General features: G+C 42.6%; 1 protein-coding gene across 3 annotated transcripts in view; it reads left to right on the top strand.

Moving 5' to 3' along the window:
• The first annotated feature begins 3,756 nt into the window (after window positions 1-3,756).
• Window positions 3,757-13,876, top strand: part of LOC142406112 (ras-related protein Rab-10-like) — a 32,467-nt gene continuing 22,347 nt past the window's right edge. Inside the window, exons 1-3 of one of the 3 annotated variants that reach the window (XM_075494564.1) lie at window positions 3,757-4,072; window positions 10,358-10,418; window positions 11,511-11,649. In XM_075494564.1, coding sequence (XP_075350679.1) covers window positions 3,904-4,072; window positions 10,358-10,418; window positions 11,511-11,649 — 369 coding nt within the window. In that variant the 5' untranslated portion in view covers window positions 3,757-3,903. The remainder of the gene's footprint in view (window positions 4,073-10,357; window positions 10,419-11,510; window positions 11,650-13,876) is intronic. The other 2 variants (XM_075494565.1, XM_075494563.1) reach the window with 2 other exon arrangements.

Here is a 13,876-nt window from a genome sequence, read left to right as displayed (position 1 = left end):
GGGTGCACAAGAAGCTGGGAGGGGAGAGGGGACACGGCTGGGACAGCTGACCCCAACTGACCAAAGGGACATTCCACACCATACGACGTCATGCTCAGCATATAAAGCTGGGGGAAGAAGAAGGAAGGGGGGGATGTTCGGAGTGATGGTGTTTGTCTTCCCAAGTCACCATTACGCGTGATGGAGCCCTGCTTTCCTGGAGATGGCTGAACACCTGCCTGCCCATGGGAAGGAGTGAATGAATCCCTTGCTTTGCTTTGCTTGTGTGCGTGGCTTTTGCTTTCCCTATTAAACTGTCTTTATCTCAACCCACAAGTTGTCTCACTTTTACTCTTCCGATTGTCCCCCCCATCCCAGCGGGGGGGAGTGAGCGAGCGGCTGCGTGGGGCTTAGCTGCCGGCTGGGGTTAAACCACGACACATATCTATAAAAGTAACACTAATCATTTACAAGGATTCAATGAAAATGAATGCAATGTTGTAATAACCCAACATTTTATAAAATTAAATTCTAATAATTCTAGTCATTTTTCTGTGTGAAAATGAAAAGGTCTCCCACTAAAATGCTATTAAAAATTATGTCATTATTACGATTACTATTTATCACATTATTGGAAAGACAGCGTCAAAGAAATGGAAGTGAGCAATCAAAAAAGCTGAATGAGAGGCAAAGACGTCCTTTTCCAAGGCTATCTCAATTAACATCACGGACACTTTTTTTTGTGCTTTGCATTGATTGTCTTGTAGCTGCACAGTCATTATTTTCAAGTCATTAGCTTCATTAAACTAACTTTACTTATGATTAGCTCTGTAAATACAGTAATATCATATAGTTTACAAAGATCTGGAACTTTTTTATAAAGCATGAAACATGTATTTTAAAGAAAAATTAAATTTCCTTCATGGAATGGTAGCTTTTCAAGGAGCTAACTTTTAAATGGTTTTAGTCGGTGGTAAGAGATGGAAAGACTGTCCCCTTGTGGATAGGAATATGAGGAAAGTGATACTGTAACTCACTGATAGCAGCAGTAACCCTGGGCATTTGGAGTTTCGTTAAGAAATTAGTTACAATCCTGCCTTGCACATTGCTCATAAATCAGCACTCCAATGTACAAAATACTATGGAGAGCCTTTTAATTTAAATTGGTTGGCCTGACAGACAGCAGAGGGTAAAGCCTGAGCTAATGTAGCATCATTGCTAACACCATCAGTTCAGGCTATCACCTAAATCTAACTGCTGTAGGCAGCTGCAGCGTTGCCCTCATTTAAAGAAAGCTATTTCGTGAAGAACAGCTTCAGAGTAGAGAACGGGAGAGGACTCCACAATCAAGACAAAGTCTTATGGTATATCTATAAACCAACATGCTGCCCACATGCATGCCTCTGCCAAACCCATGCTAGAACATCCATCTACAGGGAGGAGCACCAGCCTTGTCCTGGCTCCTGCAGCCACGCTGACGGAGGGACCGGAGCAGGATTGATTCACAGCTGGCTGGAGACATCTGTCCGTCGCTGCAAATGTTAGATTATCCATAAGCGTTACAGATTCCCCACACACGTTGTCACCTCTGATCCATGAGAACTACCAGTAGATGCCTGATCCACGAGAACTACCAGAAGATGCTAGCACCCCATCATCGCTCAGATTTGGGATAATCAATGGTAGCTTCAAATTTCTGCATGAGGAAGCAGAACTTCATGGGCCTGCTGAGATAGCAGGGGATGTTTCTCATAGGAAGTGTTCTGGTTTATGAAGTCCAGTCCTTCCCTACTGCAGGCAGTTACAGCCTCCCTAACAAATTCAACTTGTTCTGCCTTTATTAACATTTTTCTCCCGATTACCTCAATTGCAAGAATTTTCTGAAATATCATTAGAAACCTCACAATTTTTAGCTCGGCCATATTCGTGGTCAGTGTATATCTATTCACTCCATTATCCTTTACTTTAAGCAGCTTTTTTCACCTCCTTATCGTTTAATCCCTGATAGACAGTAATCATATGCCCTCCTAGCCTTTGTTAAACTAAGCAAGCCACACGCTTGCAGCTTTATTGTACAGGAAGGGCTCCCCAAATGCTTTCGTAAGATGATTGTGTCAGCTGAAAGTGTCCCGTAGGGTCAACTTTTTCTACCAACCGTCATTCAAGAGTGTATTCAGTCTTAGCAATACACAGCACTCCTCTGTCCCCAGTGGAAACACTTTGACTGATGCCTTCTTTGGCAGTATCGGCCTTTTTACACAGTCACATCTCAGAAATCACTCCTAAAAAGACCAGCTAACTCAGTAGTTGATTTTATCAGCCATTTCTTACTGATTATTTCCCAACTTGTAGCAGAAATTCTCATTCTTCCAGCAATGAAGGAAACCGCACTGATCGAGAAACAAGCTGCTGCCACCCTTTGAAGATCTCTTACCACAAAGCCCTAAAGGTATATGGCTAACCAGTCTGGTACTGGCAAGCTGGTGTGTGGTTCAGAGTGGGGTGATGGGGAAATAAACCTGAAATAATACTTGGCCTTTGATAAGAAGATGTCCCGAATTGTGCTAGGTGGAACTGAGTCATAAATTGTCCTCCACAAAAAGCGAGCATGTTACATCTACTGCTCTGTGATACGTGAATCGATCGAGGAGTTGCTTGAGCGGTTGAAAGTGTCAAAGTCTGTGGGGAGTCATCACAGACCTGGGAAGTCACAAATATTTGTAAATGCCTATTAGCACTTTTAATTCAAAGTATATCCCATTCCTAAATTTATGACACTGGACGAGTTCAGTGTGCACATCGGCAAACGGCCAAGGCAAATGGCTTTATAATTTGGACAACGTGGGAGTCTGGTAAAAACATCCAGACAAACGTGCATCAAGTCTACACTGTAGACACACATTTTTTTGTGTATTACAGGTCACTTTGACTGTCAGATGAGAACAAACCAAAAGTGAAAAAGAGGAAATTCTTAAACCCTGTTTCCTCTGTCTGCCTTCAACGTTAGGAAGTAATGAGAAACCAGACCGTTTATTTCTGTACTTCACGGGGGGAGTGTTACGTGGGTTGTGAAAGTTCCCTCTTCCCTCCCCGCTGATGAAACTTCATTAAAAAAAAGCACATCTTTGCATAATTTCATAATCCTAATTCAGGGCAGTGGCTGAAACGCAGCGTGTGGAAGCCTGCACAGGATCTGCAAGAGGTCTGACGGGGCCCCGCTGCACAGTTCAGCATGGCGATGGACGCTGCGTGCAAGCGGCTGTCATCACCTGAAGCGGCTGTCAGTCATCTGAAGCGGCTGTCACCTAAACGCAGTCGGTGGCCACTAAGGGAGAGCGAAGGCAAAGTCCGGAGAGGGTGGGCGAGCACAGTCCCGCTGCGTTAGCACAACAGAGCCGGCTGCGGTGACCGCTCTGGGGCTGCTGCAGGCCGCAGGATCGGCTCACGGCACGGCATTACTTCACGTCAACCATTTTGGTCTCAGTTTTTGTCTTTTTAGCAATCACAGGAATTAAATAATTTAGAGCTTGACCGGTTTCGTATTTTCTATAGCACGTGCGCAGACTTTTGGCTGGCGGAACACGGCAACATTCAGGCAGATTGCAAAAAAAGCTGACAGATGCCTTTTTCTTCAAAACCGGTTTAAAAAGCCGACTTCGGCCCCGCGCACCCCCTCGCCCCCTCCCCCGCAGCCCGGCACTCCACGGCAGCATCCGGGGCTCCGTGCGGCCCGTCCCACCTGTGCGGGGCGGGCGGCGGCGGCGCCCGGCCCCGGCCCAGCCGCCGGGCCCCCCCACACCGCGGGCGGGGCGGCGCCCGCTCCCTCGCAGCGGGGCGGCCCACGGCGCTGCGGCCCCCGCCCCGCCCCGCCCCGGCCAGGCCCGGCCCGGCCCGGCCCGGCCCGGCCGGCACTCGGCGCCCGCCATGGCGGGGCTGGGGCAGGCGCAGGGCGGTGCGGGGAAGCCGCCGCTGCTGGTGAAAATCGTGATGGCCGGGGAGTCCTGCGTGGGGAAGACCTCCATCGTGCGGAGGTACACGGAGCCCGGCTCGCCGCCCGCCGGGGCTCCCACCTCTTCCTACCTGGCCACGATTGGTGAGTGACCGCGGGCCGGGGGCGGCCCCAGGCAGCCGGCCCTGCCGGCGCTCTCCCGCAGCCCCCGGGCTGCCACCTACCCGTGTCCCCCGGGCGCACCCGCCGGCCTGCCGCCCCTCAGCGCCCGCGCCCCGTACCCCCCGGTGCCCGCCGTCCCGCCGCACGGCCCCCGCAGCCCTCCGCGAAGCGGGGCCCCGCCGGCCGGTGGCGGGCGGCTGTGTGGGCACGCCCGCGCTCGCCGCACGCCCCGAGGGACCGGCGTGTGTCCCAGTGGGCCGGCAGACGCCCGGGCGCCCGCTTCGCTCCCGCTCCTCATCCTTTCCTCCCCGGGTGCGCCTCACGCCCGCAGGCCGCGGGTGCACGGTTCAGACAGAACCTTCCCGGCACCGGCAGCTCGGCACTGCCTGTCTTGGAGATGTCAGATCTCCCTCCGTTAAACTGTTGCGTATGTCCGGCCGCGTCTAGCGATTCCAGCCTTTGCAGAGGTTTGCCAGGGTGTCAGGAAACATGTCTCCCTGGCTCCAGAGCCTCTCTGTGCCGGCTGTTGCACTGTCCTTGCTGTTTGTCTGGGGCATTCGGAACCTACTCTTTTTTTTTTTTTTTTTTTTTTTTCTTTAAGCTTATGAAGACAACTTGTTTTTTACTGTTTCTTATTGCCCACGACTCCACACGGAGGCCCTGTTGCTGCACACCGGTGTGGGTGCCGAGAAAATGATACCTACCTCAAAAAGTTGTCAGACATCTGTTCCTCCGTCTTTCATGCTAGAAAGGGATTTAACTCTGTGCTAATAATTTTAATGGTAAAAAGTCAAGATATCTTCTACTGTAGGTAGCCGCATGCGTGATTATTAAAGCAGAGCCATTGCTGTGATGAAAATAATTAGCCCTGCCTGACCAAGGCGGTTTTGTGCTGCACCACCGTGCTGCCTTCCTCGGCACCGCTGCAGATGGGGGTGATGGGGAACTCCCCACTGCCGTGGTACGCCAGCCCCACAGTGCCATGGGGAACGGCACGTTGGCTGTCCACATGCTGAAAACCAGGTCATCAGCATGAAAACATGTAATGTGGGTGCGGTGGTTTGATTTGCTGTGGTGATATCCCCAATTTCTGACTGGGAAATTAAATTTTTAAAAGTTTGCGTGTGTGTAAGAATTTTTTTTTTTCATTTTCTGTGCTCTTGAAGAGAGAGTTAAAGTATGCACAAGAAATTGTGTGTTCCTGCATTTGGAATATGCATGGCTCTTTTATACGTTTTTCAATATGGGAGGAGTTGGCTTAACTGAGTAAATAACAGATAGTAGCTGTGGCAGCAGTTGTTCTAGGGAATACTTAATGTACGTGAGATGACTTGACCTGGCCACATTAGAATGGCTGAACTTAAACCACTTTTTATTTTCTTGCCCGTTCTTGCAAAGCAGCTTCTGAAACCAACGCGAACAAAAAGGGAAGAACGCAACTAGCAGTAAAGTCATGAAATTGATCTTTATAACAGGCAACTTGTTACCAGGCTTAGCAAGGAGCCCCAAAGAATGGCCGTGAAAATAAACATCAGCTTTGTTGATGTGTTTTATATGGAACATAGATTCCTGACTGTGAGGTTATTATTCTGAGACACAATTGCTTTTACTCTCAATTCAGTCCGCTGCGGAGTCAAAAACTCTTGTATGGTGATGATATTAAGAATATATTCTCCAAGCGGTAGGTTGAAATAGTTTAAGGAATAGTTAAGATAAAAGAGTTTTGTGACAGTTATGGACTGAGATTAACCTTATTAGTTTTATTACTGTTCCTGAAACTTATTCTTGAGAGATTTAAAAACTTTTTAAACAAATGTTTATCTGAAATCTAAATGAATCATCCGTATGTGGTATTTGTTACCTGAATGTGATTTTAAAGTTATTTCTGAAATACCGTGTTCCATTTAATTCCATTTTAGGAGGTGTATTAGAGCTTAGACTTTTAAAACTAATGGGATTGTGTGTGATGGCTTCCAAAAGAGTAATGTTGGAAGTGGAAGTTTCTTTTTCATGAAGACAGCTACAACCAAGAGCATGGCCTATAGGTTGTGGCCCGTAACGGTGTAAAGGAAGAAGACACGATGCAATGGTTTTTCTGTTAGTTATGTCTTCTCTGTCTTTGTTGGCACCATGAAAACAAATAACTGTTTTCATCCGGATGCCTGTTTCATACAAGCTCAGTCAAATGATCCCTATCTGTCAGGCAGCCTATTGAATGCTCATCTGATGTTAATTGATTTTTCACCCTACCTGTCCACCTAGAACAGTGACTCGAGTAGAGGGAAGATTATCCAGGCTGTGCAGTCTCTCAGCCATTCGAGTTCCCTGACAAAATCATGTGCCACCACCTTCTGTAGTGGCAAAAGGTCATAGGCACAGAAGTTAAAAGGTTGTTGAAAGTCTCATTTCTGTGTCATCATGAATCACAGGTTTGTGTTACTAGGAAAAAATCCTAGTGCTATTTCAGGGGAAAAAAAAACCCCAAACATTTTGTCGTAGGCTCCAGTAGTAGTGACCTTTTCTAAAATTATGTACTTTATGGGGAAAAAAAAAAAAAGCATCCACAGCAAATTTTCATGGAAAGCTTTTTATGCAGCACTTAAACACTCAAGGCTGGGTGCCCTTCCTCATCTTCAATTACGCAGTTTGGGTAAATTATAAGCAGTTATAGTTTTCTAATTAAACTTATACGCATCATAAGGCAGATGCATTGTATTATGAATAGACTATAAAGAATAAATGTTTTTGTTTAAACAATGGCATTGCATATAAAGCCATAGAGAAACTTTATGAACAAAAAAACCCCTTGTATGCAAGTGAACAGGATTGTGATCTCACAGGCTGTGAGGTTGTTATTTTGCTGTATTACGGTGGCTGTGGTTCCGCAGCACACATTTTCGGTGAGAAACATTTCTGTAGAGGTGTGAGTCCTCCCAAAGCTGTCGTAGTTGAAAGTGGTGCAACTCCCAATTTAGGATTAAAAAAAAAAAAAAGATAAGTTTTGACTTTTTCCTCAGAAGGAAACTTTTGCTTTTTAATGCCTATATTTAAAAATAAAAATATTTATTAAGAGTGAAGTTGCAAATTCAAGTGATTTATGCATTTATTTCTAATGCACGATGAATAAGAGAACCAGCTCTGAAGTCTGTGTAGATTCCCTGATACTTACTTTGGAAGGAAATAGTTAATCAACAAAAATGAACCATATTGAAGGTAAACATGTCCTGTGTTAACAACACCAGTAGTAATCCACATCTTAATTCTTTTTTGGTTTTGTTTGTTTGTTTGTTTGTTTACAAGGCTGGATTTTTTGTCACTCTTACTTTCCTAACAAACCATCTTATCCCGTGAGTTGCTTTTCTTACCAAGACAGTAATTATCAGTACTTGTGACTGCTCAGTTACCACTCTGCTTCAGATATTCCTTGACATGTACAGGAAAAGAGCCTGATTCAAGTAATGCGCCAACAGCTAGTAAGGGTTAAGCATGGTAGGAGTAACACGGTGGAACCTCAACCCACAACATCTCACTGGGCGCTTGCCCAGCTTGGGCACAGGAGTTGATACCAACTGCTTCCCTGTTTCCAGAGATGAAGACGCTGTGTGACAGTAAGTGGGCTAGGTAGAACCTGCACCTGGGCACGTACCACCCTCTGTCCATGCTATCGCTGTTGCATCCTGCTAAGCTGCTCAAACTCACGTTTTCTCTGCATAGACATCTCTTTTTTTGGCCTTTTGTATCAGGAACTTGCCAGTTGTGTTGGGGTGGAAAGTATGTTGTAATTTTCTAGGCCATCTGTAAAAGACCTCTTTGAAGAGGACTTTTGCAGATGGCCAAAGACTATTTTATAGATACCGAGGGAAGAGAGGGACAATCCACAGCTGAATTCTCCTGTGGCTGACTATTTTGATGCTTTTTAGACCTAATTGTCTTTAAGGTGCCTCAGTCCTAATATGGGCATATTTATTACCTGGAATATAAAGAAAATAAATTAATCTCATGGCCATAAAACTTGGAAATGACAACTAGAATTTGAACTTGTACCCAGCATACCCCTTCTTGGTTTTATTTGACAGCTTAAAAGAAGCAAGTACAAGCTGTTGCATTCAAATAACATTTATCTCAAGAGCAGTAATCAATGCTCGCTTTGTTATGTTGATCATGTTGTATAATACATGGGCCTAAAAGCATCTGAAATCTGTGAGCTGTCTTTGGCATTGTATTTCTCATTTTTCTTTTCTCTTTCCAATTTGCTAAGTTTGCTGGAAATTTCATATAAAGACATGAACAATTCATGCATGCAGAACATATTGACTTCTGTTTTTCACTAACATTCATTGACCCTTTAGGTCAATAAATTTTGGAGTTGACTTAAGAAGTCAATAAGCCTTATTTTAATTTAGATTAAGTTTTAGTCTGATTCAGCACTCTGCTTCCCTTTTTATAAATAAAACAAAGCTTATAGCAATTTATTATTAAAATGTATGTCAACTAAGAACTGTTTCCTGTAGGTCTGGGAATCCCTGGCTGGATTATAATTTTTTGCTGTATTCCCAACACACCATTTGAAAGTGACATTCCAGCCTCCCAGTGCGTACTCTGTCCCTCTCAACTGCTCTAACATCAATTGTAGAAAGTGATACAGGTAATTAAACAAAACCATGTGAATTTCGGGAGCAAATGTTTTCCATCACGTTGGAATTTCACCTTACATGAGCAAATTTGACTTAAATTACATTTCCATCTGACATTATTAATTCCATCAAGGAAGCTTTGTGTAATATTAATTACAGATACCAATTATATTATTTCATCTTTCCTTTCCATTGGAGCTTCAATGAAATTTCATCAAGTGAAGGACATGATTATCATAATAATTTTAAAAAGCCACCTAAACCCTTTTACCACATGCACACGAAAATGTTAATAGCATTGGAATCATGCATGTGAGAGTGTACTTGTCAAAGTTTTGTGCACAATACATCCATCTGGAAAAAGGAAGGGAGCTTTTCCTCTACTGCATTTTTGGTTTACTGCCATAGATGCTTTCCTTTGATAAAGTAATTTGGCAGACAGGTTCTTACAGAAATCAGTGCAATGGTATTAACTTAAAATATTTGTGCTTTTTCAATCTGTTTAGTTCTTTCAAATGACATACTACTGGTGAAAAGCCACTCTGAAGTCATGTTAAGTAGCCATATTTTGACCTTACGGAGTTTTGACCATGCAGTATGGCCAGCTATCGCAATGTCACCTTAACTTCACTTAATATAATTGACAAAAATAGCCTTATTGGTTTTCAGTGGAAAAAAAAATGAGCAGAGAAATTATCAAATGGTATTTCAAACTTCAGCAATAAAATAATTGGAAAAAAAATGGTTAACTGTGAGGAAATGCATCACTCTAAGATAGCAGCTGATAGCTGGCAGATTCTAATATTAAGACTGGAGCTTCAACAACCTATAAATCCAGGTATCATCTACCACCTCTGGAGTACTAATTTGATAATATAATAAAGGAAAACACTATAAATTATAAGGAAAGTATCTTTGAGGAAAGATCTGTAGCGTATGTAGAGACAACAGTCTGCACTAATTTCAAGTGCTAATGCTTGATTTTAGCATTAGCACTCTGGATCTGGGATGCACAGTGATTAAAGCCGTAGAGACAATCCTCTTCATTTTGAATGAAATCAAGTATACGTTTGTCTTTGCATTTAACTAATACAGCTAATTCCTATTCCTGTTCATGTAACCCTAGATATATTTTTTTAGGGATTTGGAAGTAAGGACAGAAAAATGGTGTTGTGCATGTAACAGCTTTGTAAGCATTTCTACCTCCCCATTCCTAGCTGCCACGCTGTTGTGATACAACTGGAAACAACTGAAATCACCAATATATTTGCCAAGTATTATTGTGCATAGGCTGTGAAACTGCTGTCATGTCACTTGCCTGTTCATGGAAATACCTACATGTAGTTTCAGAGTATCTGCACCTTAGCTTTTACCTGCCCCTCCATTGCTTTGTATCGGCATTGCTTTGTATTGTATTTGTGTAATGTATTGGCACATAGTTGTTTTCACCATTGAATAATTTCCTTTTACAGCTTCCATTTTGAATGTATATGGTTGGCTAGTTATTCTTTGTTTGATATAGTTCCTTTTCACTTTCTGTTCAAAATTGCATGATAACTAGAGCTAAGAAACAATCTTCAAAGGGAATCCATGTTATTATGAGAAATGTTACAGATTTTCTTCTTTCTTCTAGGCATTGATTTTAAAGTAAAGCCAGTAACATTTAATGATACAAGAGTGAAACTTCAAATATGGTAAGTTTTAATTTATATCACAAATGAGAGCCAACTAAATTACATTACAGCATGAAAAATCTCATCTGCTTTTAATTGTGTGTCTTCTTAAAGTGCAGTTGTTCCTACTAGGTCATTTTAAAATTTGAATTTGGCCTAGGATAGCATATTTTTTGGAGCAACTAATGGAAGTTAAAAAGAGGGTTGTTGATACGTTGCTTTAACAGTAAAACTTGCAGCATACAAACAATGCAGATCTATGATCCATATTAAGTAAATTTAATTGTATGGGAACATTGAGGGAAGTGACAAAGCAAGAAAATTTTACATTTCATTACCCATCAAATGCATGTTCAAAAGGGTCACCGAGAGAAAGCTAGTAAGATGAATCTTTGGGAACCTACAGTCTATTTTTTTTTTTTCTTGAAGTTTTTTCTAAAGGCTATATAGGGCTACGGACAGCCATCTCTCAAGGCATCCAGTACTGAAGATTATCTATATTTACCAGTATTTAACTTCTCAAGGAGTACATTAATTATCTGACCAGTATTAGATCTGCAGTTACTCCATTTCAGGTTTTAATAGAAAAGTCTTAGAGGCTTGTTTGCAGCTTTCTTAAGGCATAATTATGTGTAGGAATCTCTGTATCCCTGTATTTTATGGCTTTTTCCCAAAACCTACCTTCCATCTAAACCAGCTTACTGTCTGTGTCACAGTTTAAAAAAGGGCTTGTCAGCATATGGGATGTCATCTGACTCCTGCAGTACTTGTACTCTAGGGTTTTTTAATCACCTGAGTTGTACTGATCTGAATGATTATGTACATAAAGAAGCAATGGTGGACTTGAAATTACACTCAGACTTCAACCACTGGTTTAGCTTCCCCAGTAGGGCTGTATTATTCAGAGTAAATTTCCAGTGTATTTATTTCACTGCTGTATCTGGCACCCAGATTCTCTCTCATCCTTATCTTTTCTTGTTCCTTTCATGTTAGGGTACACCATTCAAAATTTGGACAATACTCCTTAAAATAAAGTGATTTTTCTTGAGGGTTCTGCAGTTTGATCATCTTTTTTTTGTTTGTGTGTGTGTGATTTCTTACAATTTCTTTCAGGGATACTGCTGGCCAGGAACGATTCCATACACTTAGTACTAGCTATTTTCGTGGTGCACAAGGCTTTGTTCTTGTATATGACATTACAAATCTGGACAGTTTTCGAAGTATAACAAGCTGGATGAAAGACATACATGAGGTAAATATATCTAACAGTGGTTCATCTCTTAATGAAGGTAATTAATGAGTTACTGCAGTTAATGTTTTAAATGACTGCATAAGATTTATTCTTGTTCCTTGAGCTATATGTTTCTAACCAGACTTTCTTACATTTAACTCGGCACACAGCATGATAGTAGGATTACTGTTACCTGAAACTGGAATACAGTGTAGATTATGGAGGCCCAGCCCATGGTGATGCAGGAGTGTTTTCTGAAATATTTTTAAAACATAGCTTCCAATCCGGTTTTGCGGATGGCAGCTATGCTGAGTTATATGTGCTTTTGTCGCTGGAGTGGCTACACACAAGCCAATCTCCATGAGGTCGTCCCAGGATTTTAATTGGCTTCCATGTCAAAATTCGGTATCACAGCCAGTGATTTCCCTTTCCTAATTTCAGTACTTCAGTGTCGTTACCTCATCCCAAGAATCAAAAGAAACAAATAAAATTAAACATCCCCTTTCTCCTTGCTGGATGTTCCCTTTGAGAGGATGGTTTCAAGAGGGAGGAACTGGGGGAGGAAAAGGAGAATTCCTTTTTGGTGGCAGTGAGTTGTTTGATTAGCTCAGCTGCTTGTGGTACTGCAGCCAGAAACACGTGCTTTCATGTGACGTAGGAAGTGATTCAACAGCACGTGGCTGCCAGACGGGGAGTGTGTTCCCACCTCCCTTCCTCCTCCTGAACGTGGGCTCTCACTGTGCTGCTTCTGGAGCTTGTTAGAGCCCTCTGAGGTTCAATCTGACTTTCTAACGTCGTAGAAAACTAACACAGCAAAACCAGTTGGATGGTTTTCTGCTCCATCAGTGAGTTTAAGAGATTCATAGAAAGGTCTGACAGTTATTGGAGTTGGCACAAGGGAAACAGGTAGGAGTAAGAAGGCCAGGAGAAGAACGTGTGGGAACAGTGTGAGCAAGGAACCAGGAAGGGAGGAGTGGGCAAACCCTTAGACATCAGATGATTCAGCTGCCTGTAACCCTGTACCCTGAGTCTTTATTGCTAGGTCTCTCTTGATGTGTTCTCTGTTAGGTAGACGCAGGTCAGTTTTAGTATAGACTAGCTCAGTTGGAAGGGACCTACAGTGATCATCCAGTCCAACTGCCTGACCAATTCAGGGCTGACCAAAAGTTAAAGCATGTTATTAAGGGCATTGTCCAAATGCCTCTTAAATACTGACAGGCTTGGGGTGTCGACCACCTCTCTAGGAAGCCTGTTCCAGTGTTTGACCACCCTCTCGGTAAAGAAATGTTTCCTAATGTCCAGTCTAAACCTCCCCTGGTGCAGCTTTCAACCATTACCATGTGTCCTATCACTGGATACCAGGGAGAACAGATCAGCACCTCCCTCTCCATTTCCCCTCCTTAGAAGCTGTAGAGAGCAATCAGATTGCCCTAAGCAGTAGCATGGAAGTTTGTAGTTAGCATGCTTGTATAAGTTAGTATGCTTGTGTAAGAATCCAAGCAAGATAGTGCTCTTTGTTGATTAAAATCAAGTAAACATTCAGGAAATTTTTTTAATACTCTGTGACTTGGTAGGAATATGACCTGATGGATGGGAGAGTTCATCTTGGGAAAGCACGCTCGAAATAAAACCATCAAACGTGTCCTTTTCTCTCTTCACAGCTTCAGTATGCGGATGAATTAATGAACTACACATGGTCATATATCCAATAATATATACATAGGGTATCTTACACTCTTGGTAAAACATTACATTTATGTGACGTCAGTATTAAGAGCATTACTATGGTGACCTAGTACATCATTATCCTTGACCTTAGAGCCATCTTAAAAGTCTCAGTGGCAACAGAGCCTAACTTCAGTAATGTGTTACAGAGGAGATCTGATGATACAGTGTTCTTACTGGCTTGCCTGCGCACACTTCAGACTAACACACGTGTTTTATTACTTTGTTAAGAAAAGCGTGTGCTCTTCTCCTGTTAGGCAAACCAACAGCTAGATATGCCACCGGTTGTACAGTTTCATGATTAGCTAAGATTTAACTCCGCACACAGTATGATAGTAGGTTTACTGTTATCTGAAGCTGAAAATGTAGATTATCCATATATATCCATTTTTTATATATATATATACACACAGATATATGCATATATATAAATTCATATGTAAAATACTGATCTGTCTTCACACTGCCTCCAAAGGGGTCATTTTGTCCTGTCATCTTTAATTAGATCAAGAGGATGGTTGAT

This window comes from Mycteria americana, chromosome 2 (assembly GCF_035582795.1).
Source record: "Mycteria americana isolate JAX WOST 10 ecotype Jacksonville Zoo and Gardens chromosome 2, USCA_MyAme_1.0, whole genome shotgun sequence".
Lineage (NCBI taxonomy): Eukaryota > Metazoa > Chordata > Aves > Ciconiiformes > Ciconiidae > Mycteria > Mycteria americana.
The sequence above is the reverse complement of the archived record's forward strand: the minus strand, read 5'-3'. Positions and strand labels throughout refer to the sequence as shown.